The sequence below is a fragment of the Microcaecilia unicolor genome, chromosome 4, assembly GCF_901765095.1.
Source record: "Microcaecilia unicolor chromosome 4, aMicUni1.1, whole genome shotgun sequence".
In the NCBI taxonomy this organism is placed as follows: domain Eukaryota; kingdom Metazoa; phylum Chordata; class Amphibia; order Gymnophiona; family Siphonopidae; genus Microcaecilia; species Microcaecilia unicolor.
This window is the reverse complement of record NC_044034.1, coordinates 77,444,288-77,464,550: the sequence shown is the minus strand read 5'-3', so window position 1 is coordinate 77,464,550 and position 20,263 is coordinate 77,444,288. Positions and strand designations below refer to the sequence as shown.

Below are 20,263 nucleotides of genomic sequence, written 5' to 3'. Positions count from 1 at the left end.
CTTCTTCCTGAGCCACTCCTTTGTTGCCTTGGCTGTATGTTTTGGGTCATTGTCGTGCTGGAAGACCCAGCCACGACCCATTTTTAAGGCCCTGGCGGAGGGAAGGAGGTTGTCACTCAGAATTGTACGGTACATGGCCCCATCCATTCTCCCATTGATGCGGTGAAGTAGTCCTGTGCCCTTAGCAGAGAAACACCCCCAAAACATAACATTTCCACCTCCATGCTTGACAGTGGGGACGGTGTTCTTTGGGTCATAGGCAGCATTTCTCTTCCTCCAAACACGGCGAGTTGAGTTCATGCCAAAGAGCTCAATTTTTGTCTCATCTGACCACAGCACCTTCTCCCAATCACTCTCGGCATCATCCAGGTGTTCACTGGCAAACTTCAGACGGGCCGTCACATGTGCCTTCCGGAGCAGGGGGACCTTGCGGGCACTGCAGGATTGCAATCCGTTATGTCGTAATGTGTTACCAATGGTTTTCGTGGTGACAGTGGTCCCAGCTGCCTTGAGATCATTGACAAGTTCCCCCCTTGTAGTTGTAGGCTGATTTCTAACCTTCCTCATGATCAAGGATACCCCACGAGGTGAGATTTTGCGTGGAGCCCCAGATCTTTGTCGATTGACAGTCATTTTGTACTTCTTCCATTTTCTTACTATGGCACCAACAGTTGTCTCCTTCTCGCCCAGCGTCTTACTGATGGTTTTGTAGCCCATTCCAGCCTTGTGCAGGTGTATGATCTTGTCCCTGACATCCTTAGACAGCTCCTTGCTCTTGGCCATTTTGTAGAGGTTAGAGTCTGACTGATTCACTGAGTCTGTGGACAGGTGTCTTTCATACAGGTGACCATTGCCGACAGCTGTCTGTCATGCAGGTAACGAGTTGATTTGGAGCATCTACCTGGTCTGTAGGGGCCAGATCTCTTACTGGTTGGTGGGGGATCAAATACTTATTTCCCTCTGCAGAATGCAAATAAATTCATATACTTTCCACAATGTGATTTTCCGGATTTAATTTGTGATGTGCTATCTCTCACTGTTACCAATAACCTACCCTTCAATTATGGGCTGCTCATGTCTTTGTCAGTGGGCACACTTACAAAATCAGCAAGGGATCAAATACTTATTTCCCCCACTGTAGCTTATACATTTGGTCTAGGTGTCCTTCCCCCCCCCGGTGTATACTCTATTTTGCATCTGAGCCAAACGTATTACTTACATGTACGGGAGCTGATACTGGCAGATAACAAGAATACCTTATGGCCCTTATTTTAGGAGCCTTATTCACAATTTACACGTCTAAATACTAGTCAGATACACGTAGAAACTCCAGTTTTAGAAAGCTTGGACTTAACATGCAAATTGCATTATGTCCACATAGCAAAGGGACAAGGGGAAGGCCAAAAACACAGGTGCATTCCCCATTTCAGAAGGGGAATGCACATCTGATCATTGTGATCAATGTCAGGATTGACACCTGCCCTTGGGCAAGGTGTTCATTTTGGGCAGCGCTCTACAAGAGGGATTAGGTGAGGTCACCCCCTTCATCCCACATTGGGTTAAGCATTTCTGCACTTCTCTTCAGCTGATGATGATGAGACACGGCAGCTAAGTGGTTGACTTTGGTTGCTATAAATGTAAGTATTCAATGTATGCAGCTTCTTTGGAGAGAAATACTGAACTGTTTCAACCTGGCAGACTTACTGCTGGTTTAGGACATTCTGCTAATGCTTTTTTTTCTCCATTCGTGATTGTGGACCTATGATTAGTTTATCATAGCCCCTTGTTTGGAGCTTTTTTTCTCCTGTTTGGGTGCGTTTGGTGCCAAGGCCATCCTCCCATGCTTTGTGAATATCCTGTTTGGGACTCCAGTTATACCAGCTTTACAACCACTCAGCAGAATATTATTGTTATATTGTGTGAATTCTACAGATGCATTCTGCAGACTACTCATTTTTGTGGATTTTGTTTTGCCCCCCCCCCCCCCCCCATAATTGATTGTGCTGAATACTAAACCATAACTAAACAAAAAAAAAATACTTTTATACTGTGGGATCTATGCGGTTTATAAATAGAACCAGGAATTCCTAGAAAGTGCAATCAAAAACCAGTAATAATTATAAGTAAAAAAAAAAAAAAACCATCCACCCCAAAGCTCTCAATACAAAAACTTCTCAAAAAAACATGTTTTCAGAACTTTCTAGCTTGCAATCTAATAATAATATGGAGATCATTCCAAAGCCTAACTCCTGTAAAAGAGACTGAAAACTGAAACATTATTTTGTATCTAATAGCTTTAAATGAAGGCAAACGTAGCAACAAACAACTATTTCTCAGTCGCACAGGAACATTATAACAAGGAAAAGTTAACAATAACATATATCCTGGTGCAAGACCATGTAATGTCTTGAATAAAATAGCGTAGGCTTTTGAACTGAAAGCCAATGTGCTCTGATCAATAGCGGGGTAACCTTATCAAACTTTTGAAGAGTAAAATAATTGTGGGCTCTGTACTTAATTGGTAGCACTTAGCCGTGTAGGCTTCTAAAATGACAGACATACACATCTAGGTTCTAAAATATCCACATACATTTGTTAGTGCCAACAGAGACACGTATCTTGCCACAACACTCCCCTCCCTGTGATAAGAGACAGTTGTAAAATGGCTGCTCCTGCCACATGTACTCAACACAAAAATGTTCATTCCTGCATGAATTTTAGAAAAGGCTCTTCAATGGCAGATCCTTTTCTAAATACTCCTGGAATTTAACATATTCCAATGTGGATGTCTCAATTCAGAACTCTACCTTCTATCTAAAATCTGGCTTCATAGGTAAAGTTGGTGCCTCCTCCACCCCAAACAGAATGCCATATTAATTCCAGCTTTGTGCACAGAACTATGGGGATAATTCTATAACTGAGTCCCCCCCCCCCCCCCCCCCCCCCCATTTAAGTAACGATAAGAAACAAAGAAAGAAAAAACACTCCATGAATGTAATAAACTTTCTGGTGTTCTATAGATATAGCATTTGACTACATAAACCAGATAGGATGTTTTGTATTTATTGTTCTGTTTTTAGACATTTTGTCACACCTGATGAAGGCATTTACTTATGCCGAAACACAGCTGTGTTGGGTCTTCCTTTACTTACTACTGCTCTTTGAAAAAAAAAAAAAAGAATCATCTGGTTCCCAACTTTGCTGATTGACTCCACTTTTTTGCTCATCTCCCCCATTTAGCACCCTGAGGTGTCATGATAGCAGCCTATTCTATATTGGAATAAGGTGCCTAGGTTTATTTATTTATGCATTCTTGTATCCCACTATTATCCAAAAACAAGTTTCGGTTCAAAGTGGCTTACAATTTACATTTTGGTGGAGTTACAAATAAGTGTTGTGCAACGTGGAGAGGGCATCTATGGTTCATGTGGTTATTCATAGAGCATTTGAAGAGGAAGGTAGCTTTTGTGTTCAACTGTAGAATTTTGGTGATATTTACTCATATAGTTTTTGAAGAGGTAGATTTAAAATGGAGACAATATCCTTGTGATTAGCTGTAGAATTTTTTGAAGAGGTAGGTTTTCGTTTCTTTTCTGAATTGGAGGAGATTTCTGATGCCTATTATGGTTTTTGGTATTGAGTTCCACCATTTGGAATCCAGGTAGCTAAATCCTGCTGTGTAAATAGTTTTGTAGATGGTGTTTCTGCAGCTGAGTAGATGTAGGAGTAGGTAGTTTCTATTTTCTGGGCTGGCATTTCTTGAGGATAGTTTTTTTATTTATTTATAGCACTTTAAATTTTACAAGTAATAAAATAGACTTGCCATGAAATACATGGGAAAATCCATATTCATTTGACCACAAAAAGGTAATGCAGCGAACTTGAAGTATAATCTCATCATTGAGTTCAAATCCTGCTCAAATACAAACGAAGCAATAAGTGTCCCTCGAGTAGACACTTCTGACAAAGAGTCTTCCAGCAACGTAGACAGATCTTGATTCTCTGATCTAATTCCTATTGATTGAGGCAAATTCCCACCATTCACAGGTTCCGCTCCCTTTTGAACAAGAGTTGTTAAATAATATATTTTATTACATGGGGGAATAGCTGAAGAAGGAATTTTCAAATTTTCTGTTAAATATTTTTTGAAGAAACCCGTAGGAGTCATGCCTGAAGCTCTAGGAAAATTCAACAGTCTTAAGGTTAAGCGTCCATGTGTTCAATTTTCCGGTGGATTAAAAGTTCGTCTCTTACCAGAGCATCCGTTGTTGATTTTATAACCTTAACCTCTTCCTGTACCTGTAGAACTTAATGTGAAGTTTCAGTTTGAACGTTCTCTAAGGATACTACTACTACTACTACTACTTGACATTTCTAAAGCACTACTAGGGTTACACAGTGCTGTACAATTTAACATAGAAGGACAGTCCCTGCTCAAAGGAGCTTACAATCTAAAGGACAAATGTACAGTCAGTCAAATAGGGGCAGTCAAATTGGGGCAGCCTAGATTTCCTGAAAGGTATAAAGGTTAGGTGCCGAAAGCAACATTGAAGAGGTGGGCTTTGAGCAAAGATTTGAAGATGGGTAGGGAGGGGGCTTGGCGTAAGGGCTCAGGAGGTTTATTCCAAGCATAGGGTGAGGCGAGGCAGAATGAGCGGAGCCTGGAGTTGGCGGTGGTGGAGAAGGGTACTGAGAGGAGGGATTTGTCCTGTGAGTGGAGGTTACGGGTGGGAACGTAAGGGGAAATGAGGGTAGAGAGGTAATGAGGGGCTGCAGACTGAGTGCATTTGTAGGTAAGAAGGAGAAGCTTGAACTGTATGCAGTATCTGATTGGAAGCCAGTGAAGTGACCTGAGGAGAGGGGTGATATGAGTATATCGGTTCAGGCAGAATATAAGACGTGCAGCAGAGTTCTGAACGGATTGAAGGGGGGATAGATGGCTAAGTGGGAGGCCAGTGAGGAGTAGGTTGCAGTAGTCAAGGCGAGAGGTAATGAGAGCGTGGACGAGAGTACGGGTGGTGTGCTCTGAGAGGAAAGGGCAAATTTTGCTGATGTTAAAGAGAAAGAAGCGACAGGTCTTGGCTATCTGCTGGATATGCGCAGAGAAGGACTCCGATGTTGCGGGCAGATGAGACGGGGAGGATGAGGGTGCCATCAACTGAGATAGAGAGTGGAGGAAGAGGAGAAGTGGGTTTTGGTGGAAAGATGATAAGCTCGGTCTTGGACATGTTCAGTTTCAGGTGGCGGTTGGACATCCATGCAGCAATGTCGGATAAGCAGGCTGATACCCTGGCCTGGGTCTCCGCGGTGATGTCTGGTATGGAGAGATACAGCTGGGTGTCGTCAGCATAAAGATGATACTGGAAACCATGAGATGAGATCAGTGAGCCCAGGGAAGAGGTGTAGATTGAAAAAAGAAGGGGTCCAAGGACAGATCCCTGAGGAACTCCAACAGAGAGCGGGATGGGGGTGGAGGAAGATCCATGAGAGTGTACTCTGAAGGTGCGGTGGGAGAGATAGGAGGAGAACCAGGAGAGGACAGAACCCTGGAACCCAAATGAGGACAGTGTGGCAAGAAGTAAATCTTGATTGACAGTGTCAAAAGCGGCGGATAGATCAAGGAGGATGAGGATGGAGTAGTGGCCTCTGGATTTGGCAAGGAACAGGTCATTACAGACTTTAGAGAGTGCCGTTCTGTCGAGTGTAGAGGGCGAAAACTGGATTGAAACGGATCGAGGATGGCATGAGAGGAGAGAAAATCAAGGCAGCGGCTGTGAACAGCACGCTCAAGTTCTCTAAGGATTCAGTTAAACTATTTTACTCACAAGTAAAATTGTATCCTGAGCAGACTTATTTACTGCTACCATTAGATCCTGAAGCGCCTTCCAGATAGAACTCAATGTTACCTCCACGGGAGACAAAAACTTCACGCTGACTTCCTCTGCGGGTTTAGAAGTAGCACCGCCGATTTGAGTTCTGCTGCTAACGACCTCCGTTTCAGGATGTACTCCTGACTCACTCCTATACTTCGCAAGACATGGAGGCAGGATGATTTCTTGGGGCGATAAAGTTGTTTCCAAGCCCAGGAGCGTCGATGCTCCTTCATCGGCGCTCAATGCGGAACTCGCTAACACGGCAGTCCAATGTTTGCTGAACAGTCGACGAAGTTCTGGCCATCGGCAGTTGGCCTTTAGTCGTCCCCTTCCTCTTTTGTATGGGGCATCGCTGTTAAAGAAGAAATTTTAGTAAGTAGAAAACTACAGAGTACAGTGGGGCTGCTCAGTGTGCTTCAGGTCGCCATCTTGCCACTCCCCCGTTTTCTACCTTCTTGAGGATAGTTTAATCATATTAAGCATATATTCGGGTGCCATTCCAAATAGAATCTTGAAGATTAGGGTGCTCACTTTGAAATATACTCTTGCCTTGACTGGTAGCCAATGTAGTGTTTCAAGCAATGGGGTTACTCTTTTATATTTTGATTTCTTGAAAATCAGTCTTGCTGCTATGTTTTGGACTGTTTGCAGAGATTTTATTGTGTTTTCCTTGCACCCTATGTATGCTGCATTGCAGTAGTCTAGTTGCGATAGTATCGTTGATTGGACCAGATTCCAGAAAGACTGTATAGGAAATAGTCTCTTATTCCTCTCAGTTTCCATAGCATTCTGAAGCATTTTGATGTTACTGTTGATATTTGATTGTCCATGGTTAAATGTTTGTCAAGAATGATTCCTAGTATTTTAAGTTGTATTTCGATGTGATATGTTTGTTGGTTGATTGTGAATTTTTGGTAGGATGTGGGGTTGTGTGGGCTGGATAGTACTAGGAATTTCAGTTTTGTCACTGTTCAGTTTGAGTTTAAAAGTTGTTGCCCATTCTTCCATGAAGTCCAATCCTTTTTTATTTTGTCCTGTATGTTTGTGATATTGTTTTGAAAAGGTATGAAGATGGTGACGTCATCTACAAATATACGTGGGTTGAAACCCATTAATTCCAGTTTTATTCCAAGTGGCACCATCATTACATTGAATGGTATTGGCGATATTGGTGATCTCTGTGGCACACCTAACTCAGAGATCCATGAGGCTGATGTTTGGTTTGACATCTTTACAATGTAGGATCTGGTCTTTAGGAAGCCACTGAACCATGTTGCCACTGCACCTCTGATTACTATGTTGTCGAGCAGTGTCATTAGTGTGGTGTGGTCTACGACATACGTTTTGTCCTTGGCATATTATGCTTCTGAATTTCATTATCAGGGTGGTTATGACCATTTCAGTGCTGTGTTGTGGTCTGAAACCTGATTGGGATTTATGAAGAATTGAGAATTTTGTCAAGTATTCTGTTAGTTGCTGTGTTACTAGATCTTCCATCATTTTGGTCAGTAGTGGTGTTGAGGCTACTGGTCTGTAATTTGGGATATCACTGATCGTCCTGGTAGTGTTTTTGGGGATAGGTGTGAGCACTATGTCGCCTTTGTCTGTTGGAAATTGACCTCTTTCAAACATGCACGTGATGTGTTTGGCGAGGAACTCAATTAACAAGTCTAGTGGGTTTTCATCATGTAGTTGGGCATTTGTCAAGTAGCCAGTATGCATGCGCGTATTTTGTCAATTGTGTCTTTACTGTGTCTAGTTGGGGTGGTTTGAACATGGTCCGTATTCTGTCTGCTGCAGTGTGGTTGTCGTGTGTTTTGCAAGGTTTGATCTTGTGTTTGTTATTGTATATTGTGGAAGCTCATCTGTAGTTGGTGGGGTTTCAGTTGTCGCCAATATGTTCTGGGTTTTCAATAGCTGTTCATGAGTTTGAATATTTGGTCCAGGTTCATATATGTACTGCAGTGTTCTGCTTTTACTTTCTTTATGCTGTTGGTGTATGCTCTTAAGGCTTTTCTTCCTATGGTTTTGTTTACATCTGTTTTGTTTTTGGCCCATGCTCTTTTGAGTTTCCTACAGAGTTTCCTAAAAACAGTTGCTATTCTGAAAATATTCTGGAAAAAAAAATATTTATGAAATACAGTAATTAAAATGACCAAAACTTTCTGTGTATATTTTCCATGGTTTCGTGGGCCACATTTAGCCTGTAGGTAGGGGGTTCCCACCCTTACATTAGACATTAGGAATATTTATCTATATTTGGCCCCACTCTCACAGAGATATTAATTAAATTGGGCAGTTTTCACACTCAGAGGATAAAAATATTAAAAAAAAGGTTTTATTAAATATTTTGAAAATATTTCTAACTGATCTTCAGAAAACACAGAGGGTTATTTCACATGGAGGTCACTCACTTTAAAACGTTTTCACTGAAATAAGAACAACCCACTCAAAGTGAGATAAACATTCCATTAACACCAGCATTCAAACTTACCTCAGGATTGAGGCTGAAAGCTTTTGCTGGCTTTCCAACACAGAGAAGATCAAAAATAATTTCTTTCATCGCAAAATCAAGGCGTTCCTGGTGACAAAGCACGGTAAGATATTAAACACTTAATAGTAATAACTGGAAGTATAACTTGAAAGGAGTTCATAAAAAACTTTCACGCATCCAGCATTAAGGAATAACAGGTGAAAAGAAAAACATTTGTGCTGGTTAGACTGAAAGGCCATTAAGGCAGTTTGCACCTCTGTCCAGCCACTGGCTGCATAAAACCTTCTGTTATTTTCTCTTTGGCTTGCTGTTCCTGTGTGGGGAATCTTCTTTGTACGTTCCTTTGCTTGGTACTTGCAGCCCCATGGAGGCCAGGAACCACCACTCCACTGAATCCTGTTCCAGAAGTTGTGTTCCCCATCAATTTAATATCAAGTAAAAAAAAACAAAAAAAAACCAACACAAGACCAACTAAACAAGTCAAAGATCACCATATTCAGGAGCACTGGATCACCTTTTCAGTTCGAGGAGCCAAACAAACCAATCTCCGGCCTTGTCCCCAAGCTCACTAATTGCTATTGCCCCCATGGCCCAACCCATTCCACTGCCTATTATTACACTCGTATGTTCGCTTGTTCTTGAGGGTACTACCATTCTAAAATCTTGCATAGATCTGAGCACCCTTCCTGGAATATATGGAATTGTCAAGGTACTTAAGTACAATGGTTTTAAATTCACAGAAGGCCTTATGAGCTAAAATAAGAAATGTAAAAGAAACTCTAAATTTGACAGGTAACCAATGGTAATGAACAAATAAGGGACTGACTTGATCATATTTGTACTGATTTCCTAAAAGTTTAACTGCCGCATTTTGTAGAGTTTGCAGTCTCTTTACGTTGTTACTAAGAGGCAGATGCACTAAAGCTAAATGAGCCTTTAATGACCCTCCAACGAGGAAAATTTGATCCGTTGCATGCATCAAAGGGCTTTTACCGAGGAAGCCAACAGCTAACGAAAACGGAATGGAGATGAGCAATTAGTGTGAAAACCCCATTGAAACGACATGCACTAACCTTTTCCGATTGCCTTTACGCAGGAAAAAGGCAGGAAATCTAACGAGAGGTCTGGACCTCTCGTTAGGACAGCTCTGTGCCAGGAAAAATCATTAAGTGAAAAAATAAACAAACTTTCAGCCAATCCCAGCGCATTAGCAGAGCTAAAAGCGCTGTGATTGGTGCAAAGGACGTCAGAAAACACATCAAATAAAAAAAGGATCGGGAGGGGGCAAGGGCGCTCATCAGGAGCGTCCTGTATGGACGGCCTTGCCCCCCCCCCCCGCTGCTCCCTACTTTCCGCCGCCCCCCCCCCCCCCCGAAAAAGCAAAATGCTAGCTGCCCCGGTCCCCCTCCCTTCCTGTTCCTGTGTTCTGCAGAGCTAACTCCGCCTCCTGTCATTCTTCTGCCCCGTGCCCCGCCCCCGCTGCCCCCCCTGAGGTCGACTACGCCGCTCCCCCCCTCCACCGAGACCCCCCTCCCTATTAACGACCCGAGCAGCGCCTCTCACCTCTTTCAGAAGCGCTGCACGGGCAGGAAGATCTATTGTGTTGGTTGTAGAGTCTCCATGACGTCTCTTCTTCCCTGGCCCAGGCCCCGCCTCCTTCTGACGTAGGTTACTTACGTCAGAAAGAGGCGGGGCCTAGGCCAGGGAAGAAGAGACGTCATGGAGACTCTACAACCAACACAATAGATCTTCCTGCCCGTGCAGCGCTTCTGAAAGAGGTGAGAGGCGCTGCTCGGGTCGTTAATAGGGAGGGGGGTCTCGGTGGAGGGGGGGAGCGGCGTAGTCGACCTCAGGGGGGGCAGCTGGGGCGGGGCACGGGGCGAAAGAATGACGGGAGGCGGAGTTAGCTCTACAGGAACAGGAAGGGAGGGGGACCGGGGCAGCTAGCATTTTGCTTTTTCGGGGGGGGGGGGAGCGGCGGAAAGTGGGGAGCAGCGGGGGGGGGGGGGGGGGGCAAGGCCGTCCATACAGGACGCTCCTGATGAGCGCCCTTGCCCCCTCCCGATCCTTTGTTTTTGGATTTTGCTGACCGGGTAGCCACGTGTATGTGTTGTGGCTTTTTTTTTTGTTTGTTTTTACGTTTGCAGCATGCGCAGAGCAGCCAGCAAAACGCTTGGCTGCTCTGCGCATGATTTAGGGGCCGATTACCGATGTGTATTGTGATTCTTTGATACATTGTACGTTTGAATACCGATCTGAGCATGTGTGACTTTTTTTTTTGGTGCATTCTTCGTTTTTTAAAAATCGTTAGGGACTTTAATGATTTTGATTTTTTTACGTTTGGTTGCTGCATCTGCCTCTAGGTAGGCCTGCATAAATCACATTTGCATAATCAAATTTTGCTATCAACAATGCATGTAAGAGAGTATGCAATGCCTTTTCATTAAACAAATATTTTAAAGATAAGATCACAAACCCTCTTTCAAAACTTTATTGACCTGGTCTTCAAAAGTTAACAGCGAGTCAATAAGCATCCCCAAGTATCTGACACAATCTACTGGGTTCACCGGGGTAGCAGGCCTATCTTGATGTCCTATAATCCAGCATGCTGTAGTTTTCTGAACATTCAGAACCAGATGATGTTCAAATAACCACTCTGATAATGCATTTAATCCATTTTGCAGCCCAGAAATATCCAGTATTTGTGGGTATACTTGTGAAATAATTTAAAATATCATCACTATAACAAAATGCACTCAAACTAAATCTCTGAATTAAAAAGTCACCAAAGGACTTAAGAATGTATTAAACAACACTGGGGACAATGCAGAGCCTTGTAGTACTCTGCAGTTCCAATGATGTGAATTTAAAGACATTTGGAATGTTCTTTGACTCAAAAAAAAGTCAAATCACTTTAAAACCACCACAATAATACCTATATTTTTTAAACGTCATAATAATAAAGGGCCTATCAAATCAAATGCTGATGATAAATCTAATGGCACAGTAAGAACATCAGAACTATCTAAGTGTTCATATATTTCACTCAACACAGCAGTAATCAAAGTCTATGGTCCTCTCTAAACACCCCCTGCCAAGGGTATAGAATATTACCAGAATCTACAAATCTTACTAGATGTTCTACAACCAACTGTTCAATTGTTTTTGCTACAAAAGGCAAACTTGAAATGAGCCTAAAATTCTGAACTTTCAGTCTATCTTCTTTCATATCCTTCACTATTGGCCTAACAACAGTCAAAGAATTTGGTTCCACCCCCAAATTCAGGCTCTGATTTATTATATGTAACAACAACAGCTCCAAACCATGTCTTGCAATTCTGAACCAAGAAATTGGAATGTGATCCAAGTACAAACAAAACATATTTGATCTTTGAAATTACCTTAGGAAGTTTTATAAGGGAATATGACTGGAACGTGATCCACTGTGCCATAGACGATATGTGTTCCCCCCTTGATGATATTGTAACATTGCTAGATCCTTTGGATCCATTAGCCTGCACAAAAGGCTGACACAACTTTCTTACTTTAGGGCTTCCAAAGATGGTTATTAGTAAAGTTTCGCTTTTTTATACTTGCTCTGAGAATCTTTTAACCAGAGAAAGACACGTGTTTTATTACCTTTTTTTAAAGACCTGTCTAAAATAATATTCTTTCTTAGCTTACTTTATTTGATAATTATGTTTTTGCAACTTTCTACATTTACTCAAACAAGAACACTCAGCATGTCCAACTTACCTCTTTAAAAGAGCAAACCTATCATCATACCATCAATTGTTATGTAATCTCGAATTACCAGCCCGATAAATATCTGGAAACTGATTCTGAACCTTTTTTTTTTTATTGAACTTTATACTTTATGTACAATTACATAATTACAGAAACATGGAAATCATTACAAATATAGTAAATTCAAAAGAAAAGAAAAAATACAAGCTTTAAGTTCATTTTACGGAGACCAAAAGCAGAAAGAAAAAAGGAAAATTAAAAAAAAAAATCTTCCACACTTGACTGCCACAGGCAATATATTAATTCTTAATGCCCTAAATAACCTGCTAACTAACCAGAAAATAAATCATACTGTCTTAGCTTTCTCTTTCTCCAACAAAAAATGTTCCAAGTGAGAAGGATCCAGGAATTATCCCCGTCGTGACCAGACACTTTCACGTAAATTTAAGATACAAAGTAGCTCCCACAGCCATGACTTGGGGTCTAAGCTGCAGCAACACCTTACAATGCAATTGATTAGGTCTGGCCACATCAGGGTAATTTTCTGACCAAAGAAATCAAATCTTTTTTAGTAAAATAAGTCTTCAAAATATGCATCTTATGTTTTTTTAAATAGAAAAAAACACCAAAAGGGGTGCTCTTTTTTTTTTTTTAATTTCTTTATTAAATTTTCAAAATTTACAAGATAATACTTATAAATCAGAAATACAGCGAAGTAATTAGAGAAATAACATTATTCATCAATATCCAAAAAGGAAAAAATATTAATCTCCACAACTAATATGCTTTCTCTAAAAAAAATAGGTAAAATAAACATAAAAAGAAAAGATAATTCGCTTTCTTAGACCACAATCAATGTAGGGAGAGGAGACATCTAGTTGAAGGAGAAACATAAAAGTAATACATTAACGTTAATGGCCTGGCTCGTATACCTCCAGCTTTATATACTATTTCTTAATACTCATCAATCACTATCTGGACAGTTTCTTACTATCTATAAACGTTTTAAGCTGATCTGGTTCAAAAAAGATGTACTTATTTCCCAGGTATTTAATACAGCATTTGCATGGATAGGCCAATATAAAAGAAGCTCCCAATGCTTTAACCTCCTCTCTGTAGGCAAGAAATGCTTTTCTATGATCTTGTGTGGATCTAACCACATCTGGAAAGATCCAGATTTGATGACCACAAAATTCTTTATTTGAGTTCTTAAAGTAAAGTCTTAATAAGGCATTCATATCCTGCTCAAAAACGAATGACACCAAAAGCGTCCTTCGAATTGATACTTCTGATATAGATTCCTCCAACAATGCTGATAAGTCTTGTAAATTCAGTTCAGGTGTCTGTATCTTTTCTGCTGGATTCGCCTTAGATTGTTTAGATTCAGGTAAATAATAAATATTATTTATCGGTGGAATTGCAGATTGAGGATAAGCCAAAACTTCCATCAAGTATTTTTTCAAGAAATCAATCGGGGCGATTCCAGGTGAAACAGGAAAATTTAAAATCCGTAGATTCAGACGTCTATTATAGTTTTCAAGAGTTTCTAATTTTAAAGAAACCTTAATTTTATCTTTTATCAGAGTATCTGTTACTGCTTTCAGAGATGAGATTTCAGTTTTTTGAATAGACAAATCTGTTTTAACATCCTCATGAGCTAGGGGTGCTCTTTTTGTAGCTGGTTCATGAGAAAATTCTAAAAAAAACTATCTGGTGAAGCAATTACATCACATTCTTCATACTTTTCACCAGGTTTCCAAATTCCAGAAGGTAAATAATACAATTTAGCAATCATTGAATCACCATAAGATAACTGTAAAACATCTTTTGTATACATCTTAAAGAGTTCCAAGGATGCCAAAAAAATGCATCTTTGGAAAGTTCAGAATTTGTAAATTCTTAGCTCTTAAAAACATTTTCAGGTGATTCCAGCTGAAGATGAGTAGACAAACTATCCTTCATCATTCTAGAAGCTGTAGCATTAACAGTACCAATTTGAGATTCAACTTTCACAAGCCACATATCTAAACCATTAATTCTGGAATCATGGTCAGTCAACTTAGCAACCGTTTCTTGTGTAAATCTAACTAGTTTAGAGAGATTATCTTGAAGAAATTTCTTCACTCTATTTATGGCAGACAAAACATCTCTCAAAGAAACTTCTCGCAAAGCCCTTAATCAGCAGTAACTCCGAGAATACACTCGTGTTTGGGTCAAAAAACACGAGTGTGTTCTCGGAGATACTGCTAATTAAGGTTCCTCAAGACCGGAACATTTGCTTCATTACTCTCTAACATTCTGACGGACAATTGAACAAGTGGATGATCCTATTTGATATATGAGACTCCTGATGCATCCTACCTGGCCAAAACACAGCTGTGTCGAGTCCAGAACAATCTGTAATAAACTGTTTTTACTGATTGGAACTTTGTCTACTCATCCTTGTGTCAAATGGGCAACAGAAGACCTTGCATCCAACTTAGCACCATCTCTTTCCAGCCCACGGAATCAGCACTCTCTCAGTATGGGGGATGGGAGGGGCCTGTGGCGTTCTCACTTTCAAGATGTGGGGTAGATGTATATTGTCAGTTTCTCTCTCTCTCTGCTATTCACCTGCCTTCCTGCTCTGTGTTCATATAGCATCAGAGACAACTGGTAGGTTAAATCGCTTTGAATATTGACCCCCATAGTGAATATTTCTTCACTCAACAAGTAATTAAACTCTGGAATTCGTTGCCAGAGAATATGGTAAAAGCAGTTAGATTAGCAGGGTATAAAAAAAAATAGGTCCATAAGCCATTATTAAGATGGACTTGGGAAAATCCATTGCATACTCTAGGATAAGCAACATAAAATCTGTTTTGCTGTTCAGGGATCTTGCCAGGTACTGGGCTTGATGGACCTTCGGTCTGTCCCAGTATGGCAATACTTATGTTCTTAACAATTTTCATCCATACCTGTGCAATGAACTGTATAATTTTCACAAAGATGTTGAGAGGCATATCTCTTGGTACCACACCACGGGACCCTTTGGGGAAAAGAGTTGTGATGATGGTGGTAAGTCGACTGGAAGAGAAAATGCAAGCATTGGGAAACAGTTTCAGTCTCAGGTAAAACAGTGCAAAAATGGGTATTCTATCCCAGAATTAAGGGGTTCTTTTACTAAAGCGCAGTAAACTTCTGCGTTTACCACAAAGTAATCCCAAATTCTTTATAGGTCGTCCAAGGTTAGGCACACAATTTTGGGCACAGATCGCAGATAAGCGCATAAATTAATTGACTTAATTGGTGATAACAAGTGCTAATTGGCACTAATTACTGATTATGCACTTATCCGTTCTATGCCCCTATTCTATAACCTGTGTGCCTAATTCATTTCATGTGCAATTCCAAAAGGGGGGAATGGGTGGTACCAGAAATTAGGTGAAATGTTATAGAAGACCAGCATTTGTGCACCTAACTGCCATCAGTTGAGCATAAGCATTTACACCAGTCTGCAGAAAGGCGCTACAGCATGACCTCGGTACTGAATATCCAGGTATGTCCATTGACCAGAAAGTTAAACAGGCACTGGCTGATATTCAGACTGGTGCCTGGTTAACATGCCGCAGAAAATTAGGACAGCTGTTTTGCTGTCCTAATTTTATGTGCTTAGCCAGTTAGCGGACTGAATATCACCGCTAACCAGCTAGGTTTGTGCTCCACCCTAACTCTGCTCCCGGCCCACCCCTAACCTAGCCAGTTAGGCTATAGCTTGTTAGCGGAGATACTCAGTGGCACCACCCAGTTAATTGCTACTGAATCAGCAGGGTTCAATCAGCAGGGTTCAACCAGGCAGAAGCCTCTCCTGCCTGTTTAAACCCTTTTGAATATCGACCTCTAAATATTCAGATTATCATACAAGTCTGACTGAGTACATGCTAGCAAGGCCTCCTTGTACTGAACTACTTTGAAAAGAGATCTTAGGAGCTGAAGGAACACACAACTGAGTTTTAAAAATCCCACCTCTACAGCAACCCGTCTCCAATCCTCTTCCCACCTGTGGAAATTATGAGTTACTAGTAAAAATGGTCCGTTTCTGAAGGCAAGGAAACGGGCGCTAGCAAGGCAATCCCCCACCCTCCCTCGCTGTGTCACTCTGTCCCCTCCCAGCCGCCCTGGCCTGCCACCCACCCAGTTCAAGGCCCCCTCACACCCCTTCCACCGAGTTCCAGACTCTGCCCTCCCTCCGTTTTCAACACCCCCCCCCCCCACAACCCTGTCGACCCCCCTTCTCGCCGTCGTCGAGTACCTGTGCTGACGGGGGACCCCAACCCCCGTCAGCCGAAGTCCTGTTCTGGCCTTCATGGCGTTGCTTCCTCAATGATCTTCTGTTCAAGTTTCTTTGCGTGCGTCTGACATCAGATGCACGCACAGGAACTTGAACAGAAGATCACTGATGAAGGAACGCCGCGAAGGCCAGAACAGGACTTTGGCTGTCGGGGGTTGGGGTCCCCAGTCAGCACAGGTACTCGACGGTGGCGGAGGACGGTTTTCGGTGGGAAGGGGGGGGTCGGCAGGGTCACGGAAGGGGGGAGTCGAGAGCGCCGTAACGCGAGGGGGGGGTGTTGAAATCGGAGGGAGGGCGGAGTGTGGAACGCGGTGGGAGTTGCGTGAGGGGACACAGGCTGTTGATGTTCGTTGGTTGGGGGGGGGTGTCTTTGTTGCCCCGCTCCCTGCCACTTGCTCCGAAGTGGCAGGGAGCGGCGCGCTGACAGCTGATTCCCAGGCAGGGGGAGGAGTAGGGAAACATGCGGTCCCAGGCACATTAGAACATTGGAGGTGAGAATTATTGTATAGGATAATGAGTTTCGATATAATTTTGTAACACAAAATCTTTACCTCTGGGTAGCTGTATTGCTTTCACATTTTATCCTAATCATGTAAACCCACAGTAATCTGTACAAAGATTCCAGTGCAACTCGAGCCATCTTAGGGTCCTTATTCTATAATAAAGAATTTAAAAAAATTACACACATAGGACATACCCACATATAGAGAAGGGCTTGGTTTCTAATAGCCCTACTCTAAACCAAGAAAACCTCTCCAATCCCCCCTCCCACACACAAATTCTCCCCTATCCCTCCCAAAAAAAACCCCAAAAACAGATAAGGGCTGAGGATGCAAACATTCATGTATCAAAAGATTTTTTTTTAATGAAAATATTCATAATCTCTATAAGAAACTAATCAGCGTCCCTACTGATAAGCCCTGTGTTTTATTTGTTGGCTTGTTAATTGATATATTGGCTATTATTTGAAAATTTAATAAAAAGACAAACATAAAAAAAATCTTTTGATTTGGGGGGGAATATCATAAATAATATACACTCTTCGGAAAGAGCATGTGCTATTTGTGAAGTCTGTGCAGCCTTTTTCAATACTGCATGCAAGCGTAAACTGGTTCCTGATAGCACGAGCACTATTCATGCATATGCAAATAGTGTACACGCCTTGTGAATAGTGCATACTCTTTTAGCAAGACTGCACAGCATTTGCAAATAGCATGCACTCTTTCCACTATTGATGAGACGTAAAAAAAATGTCAAAGGGTTTTTCCTGTTTCAAGAAAAAAAAAAAAAAAAGGGAAAGAGACATAGGAAACGTCAACGACACATTCTCATGTCATTTCAAATGAACACACGTTCCTAGTTTTCAGTGACAACCACAAAGCTTAATGCAGTGAGTGGAAAGATACTAACTTTGAGATTGGATAAGCAGTTGTTAAGAAAAACATGCCATCTGTTTAGAAAGAATGGCTTCTGACTGACACAAAGCAGGCAAGTCACCAAAGGATACAGTGCCTAGAGAGAAAAAAGAGGAGAAGAAAGATTTAATTAAAAAGATAAGGTACAATGAATCATCTTGGTTATAATCGAGCAATTAAAATGCATTTCCAGCTGCAGAAGGATGTTATGACTTCTCAGGCTAAACAAAGTATAGAAAATTGTTTACAAGGTACAGAAAAATAATTTTCCTTGAACTATTTCAGCAGACAGAGAAACATGCCAAATATTTAATTCAGTGCAAAAAGTGATCCAACAGTGTGTATAGAGGGCAATGATCTGGCAAAACTGGAACAGTTCTTACATTTAAACCAGCATTTGGTTCAAAATGGCAAAGCATTTTTCTGGGGTTGCCTAGTATATTCTGAAGGAAATTCTGAATAGTCCACCTAGCTGCCAAAGTGTTTGTGTGTGTTTTTTGTAAGCACGTATCTTGAAGCTAATTTTCATAGAGAAACTACCAGGGGTGGGAGATGGAGGGTGTTTGAAAACTGGCTGCCAGCAGACACACAAAAATGCCACTTGTATTCTGCATCTGCTATTTGGGCGGACAGTCAATCAGAGACAAACCAGCATACTTGCATTTGAAAATGTCATTGTGTATTGGGTGTTATCTTTCTGTCTCCCTTTCCTCCTCCCAAACATCTCTTTCTATCTCAACTAAAAATATATATTTTGGGGAAGTTGATGCATAACCTTAGCTAGACAGGGAAGTCCAATGTATCTACTTCTCTGCAATGGGTATTTATCTGGGGAGAAAACCCCTTTGAACATAGCTAATGTGTTTTCCTCGCATGATGCTAGGCAATCAACAAAGTGTACATGTTTCTTCCTGGGGGGGGAAGGAGTGGCAACAGAAGGGCCACCCCCCGCACTCACATAATTGAGTCCTAAGTCCTTTCTCTATGTTCTTAACCCCTCTCCTCCATGGGTAAGCCTAGGTGAGGAGGAGGCAGCTATCACTAGTAATTTTTCCTTCTAGTGCTGTCACCTTCTGAGTATTTTTTCTACCTGTGTCTGAACTGTGCATTCTCAGTATTTCCACTGAGAACCGTGTGGTTCAAAAACCTTGCTGAGTCGCAAAGGAGCAGGAACCGTCACTCCAATCTGCAACAAGACATTAGAACAGGGGTTCTCAACCCAGTCCTTGGGACATACCCAGCCAATTAGGTTTTCAGGATATCCACAATGAATATGCATAAAGTAGAATCTGCATGCACTCCTTTCATTGTATGTAAATCTCTCTCAAGAATATTCACAGACAGTGAAGAATCTTATCTTCATCAGAGTCTTCCTTCTAATTTCACAGCTTACCATTCAGCCTGCAGTTCAAGAAAAGGAGGTGGCCTGGAAATCTGCCTTCCATCTTATTTTACAGTATCTGAACTAGTGTCTTCTGAATCCCTTTATCCTGAAATGCTTGCTCTCCGAATTTCTGCTCCTTTTTCGTTCACTATTCTCTCCTGTGACTTCCCTCTTTCTCACTCCCAATTGGTCTGGGAAGCCCTCTCACAATCTCTTGCAGATGTTTTAATGATCACTTTAATGTTCACATCAATATTCCCTTTCCCATCCCTGTGCTTCAGCTTTCTTTCCTGAACAACTTGAATCTTTCGCAACTGGTCCATATTAGTACTCATTCTGTGGGTCATACTCATGACCAAATCATATTCCAACATCTCACATCTCTTGCTATCACGCACCTACAAGCACTCTCTCTTCCTTAGACCACTCTCTCATCACAGTTTTGCTTACTGTTCCCCTTATTTGACCTTTCTCTAGAGATCATCTTTACTTAATGTATTTTGGTCTCCATGGGGGTAATTGTTAGAGGTTCGCCTACAGTAAGGCTATAAATGATTTGTAGTAGTAGTAGTAGTAAGGCAACTAAAGGGTGTGCGCTAAGTGAAAATTCTATCATGGGAATTATGTGCATAATTACCGTTACAGAATATTAGAATGTGTCAGTGCAAACATGCCAGCTCTATGCCAGGCGAAAATGTGTCAGTTGGGTATGTCGCAAACAGAAGGAAAATGCTCTACTCAAAAAAGGGGGCACCAAAAAGGTAGAAAAGTACAGCAACGAAACTTCTCACAGCTGATGCGCAAACCAAAATTTATTAAAAATTCTTCTAAAAGCATGGAACGTGACTCGACACGATGTGTGTTTCGGCCCAATCGGCCTGCATCAGGGGTCCAGGAAATAATAAAACAATACGTATTTCCAAGACTAGTCATCAGTTGGTCAAAAAACCAAATCAGCTCGAGGGCAGGACACAGGGAGGGAAGCCCAAAGGGAGGCGATCTGCAGACTGCCACTGTTGC

General features: G+C 41.6%; 1 protein-coding gene across 1 annotated transcript in view; it reads right to left on the bottom strand.

The window, feature by feature from the left end:
- The window catches only part of FRY (FRY microtubule binding protein), a 449,190-nt gene that overhangs the window by 302,852 nt on the left and 126,075 nt on the right, over window positions 1-20,263 (bottom strand). The window contains 4 exon segments of the mRNA XM_030200365.1: window positions 8,368-8,454; window positions 15,072-15,180; window positions 16,996-17,099; window positions 17,855-17,956. Of these exon segments, the coding sequence (XP_030056225.1) occupies window positions 8,368-8,454; window positions 15,072-15,180; window positions 16,996-17,099; window positions 17,855-17,956 (402 nt within the window).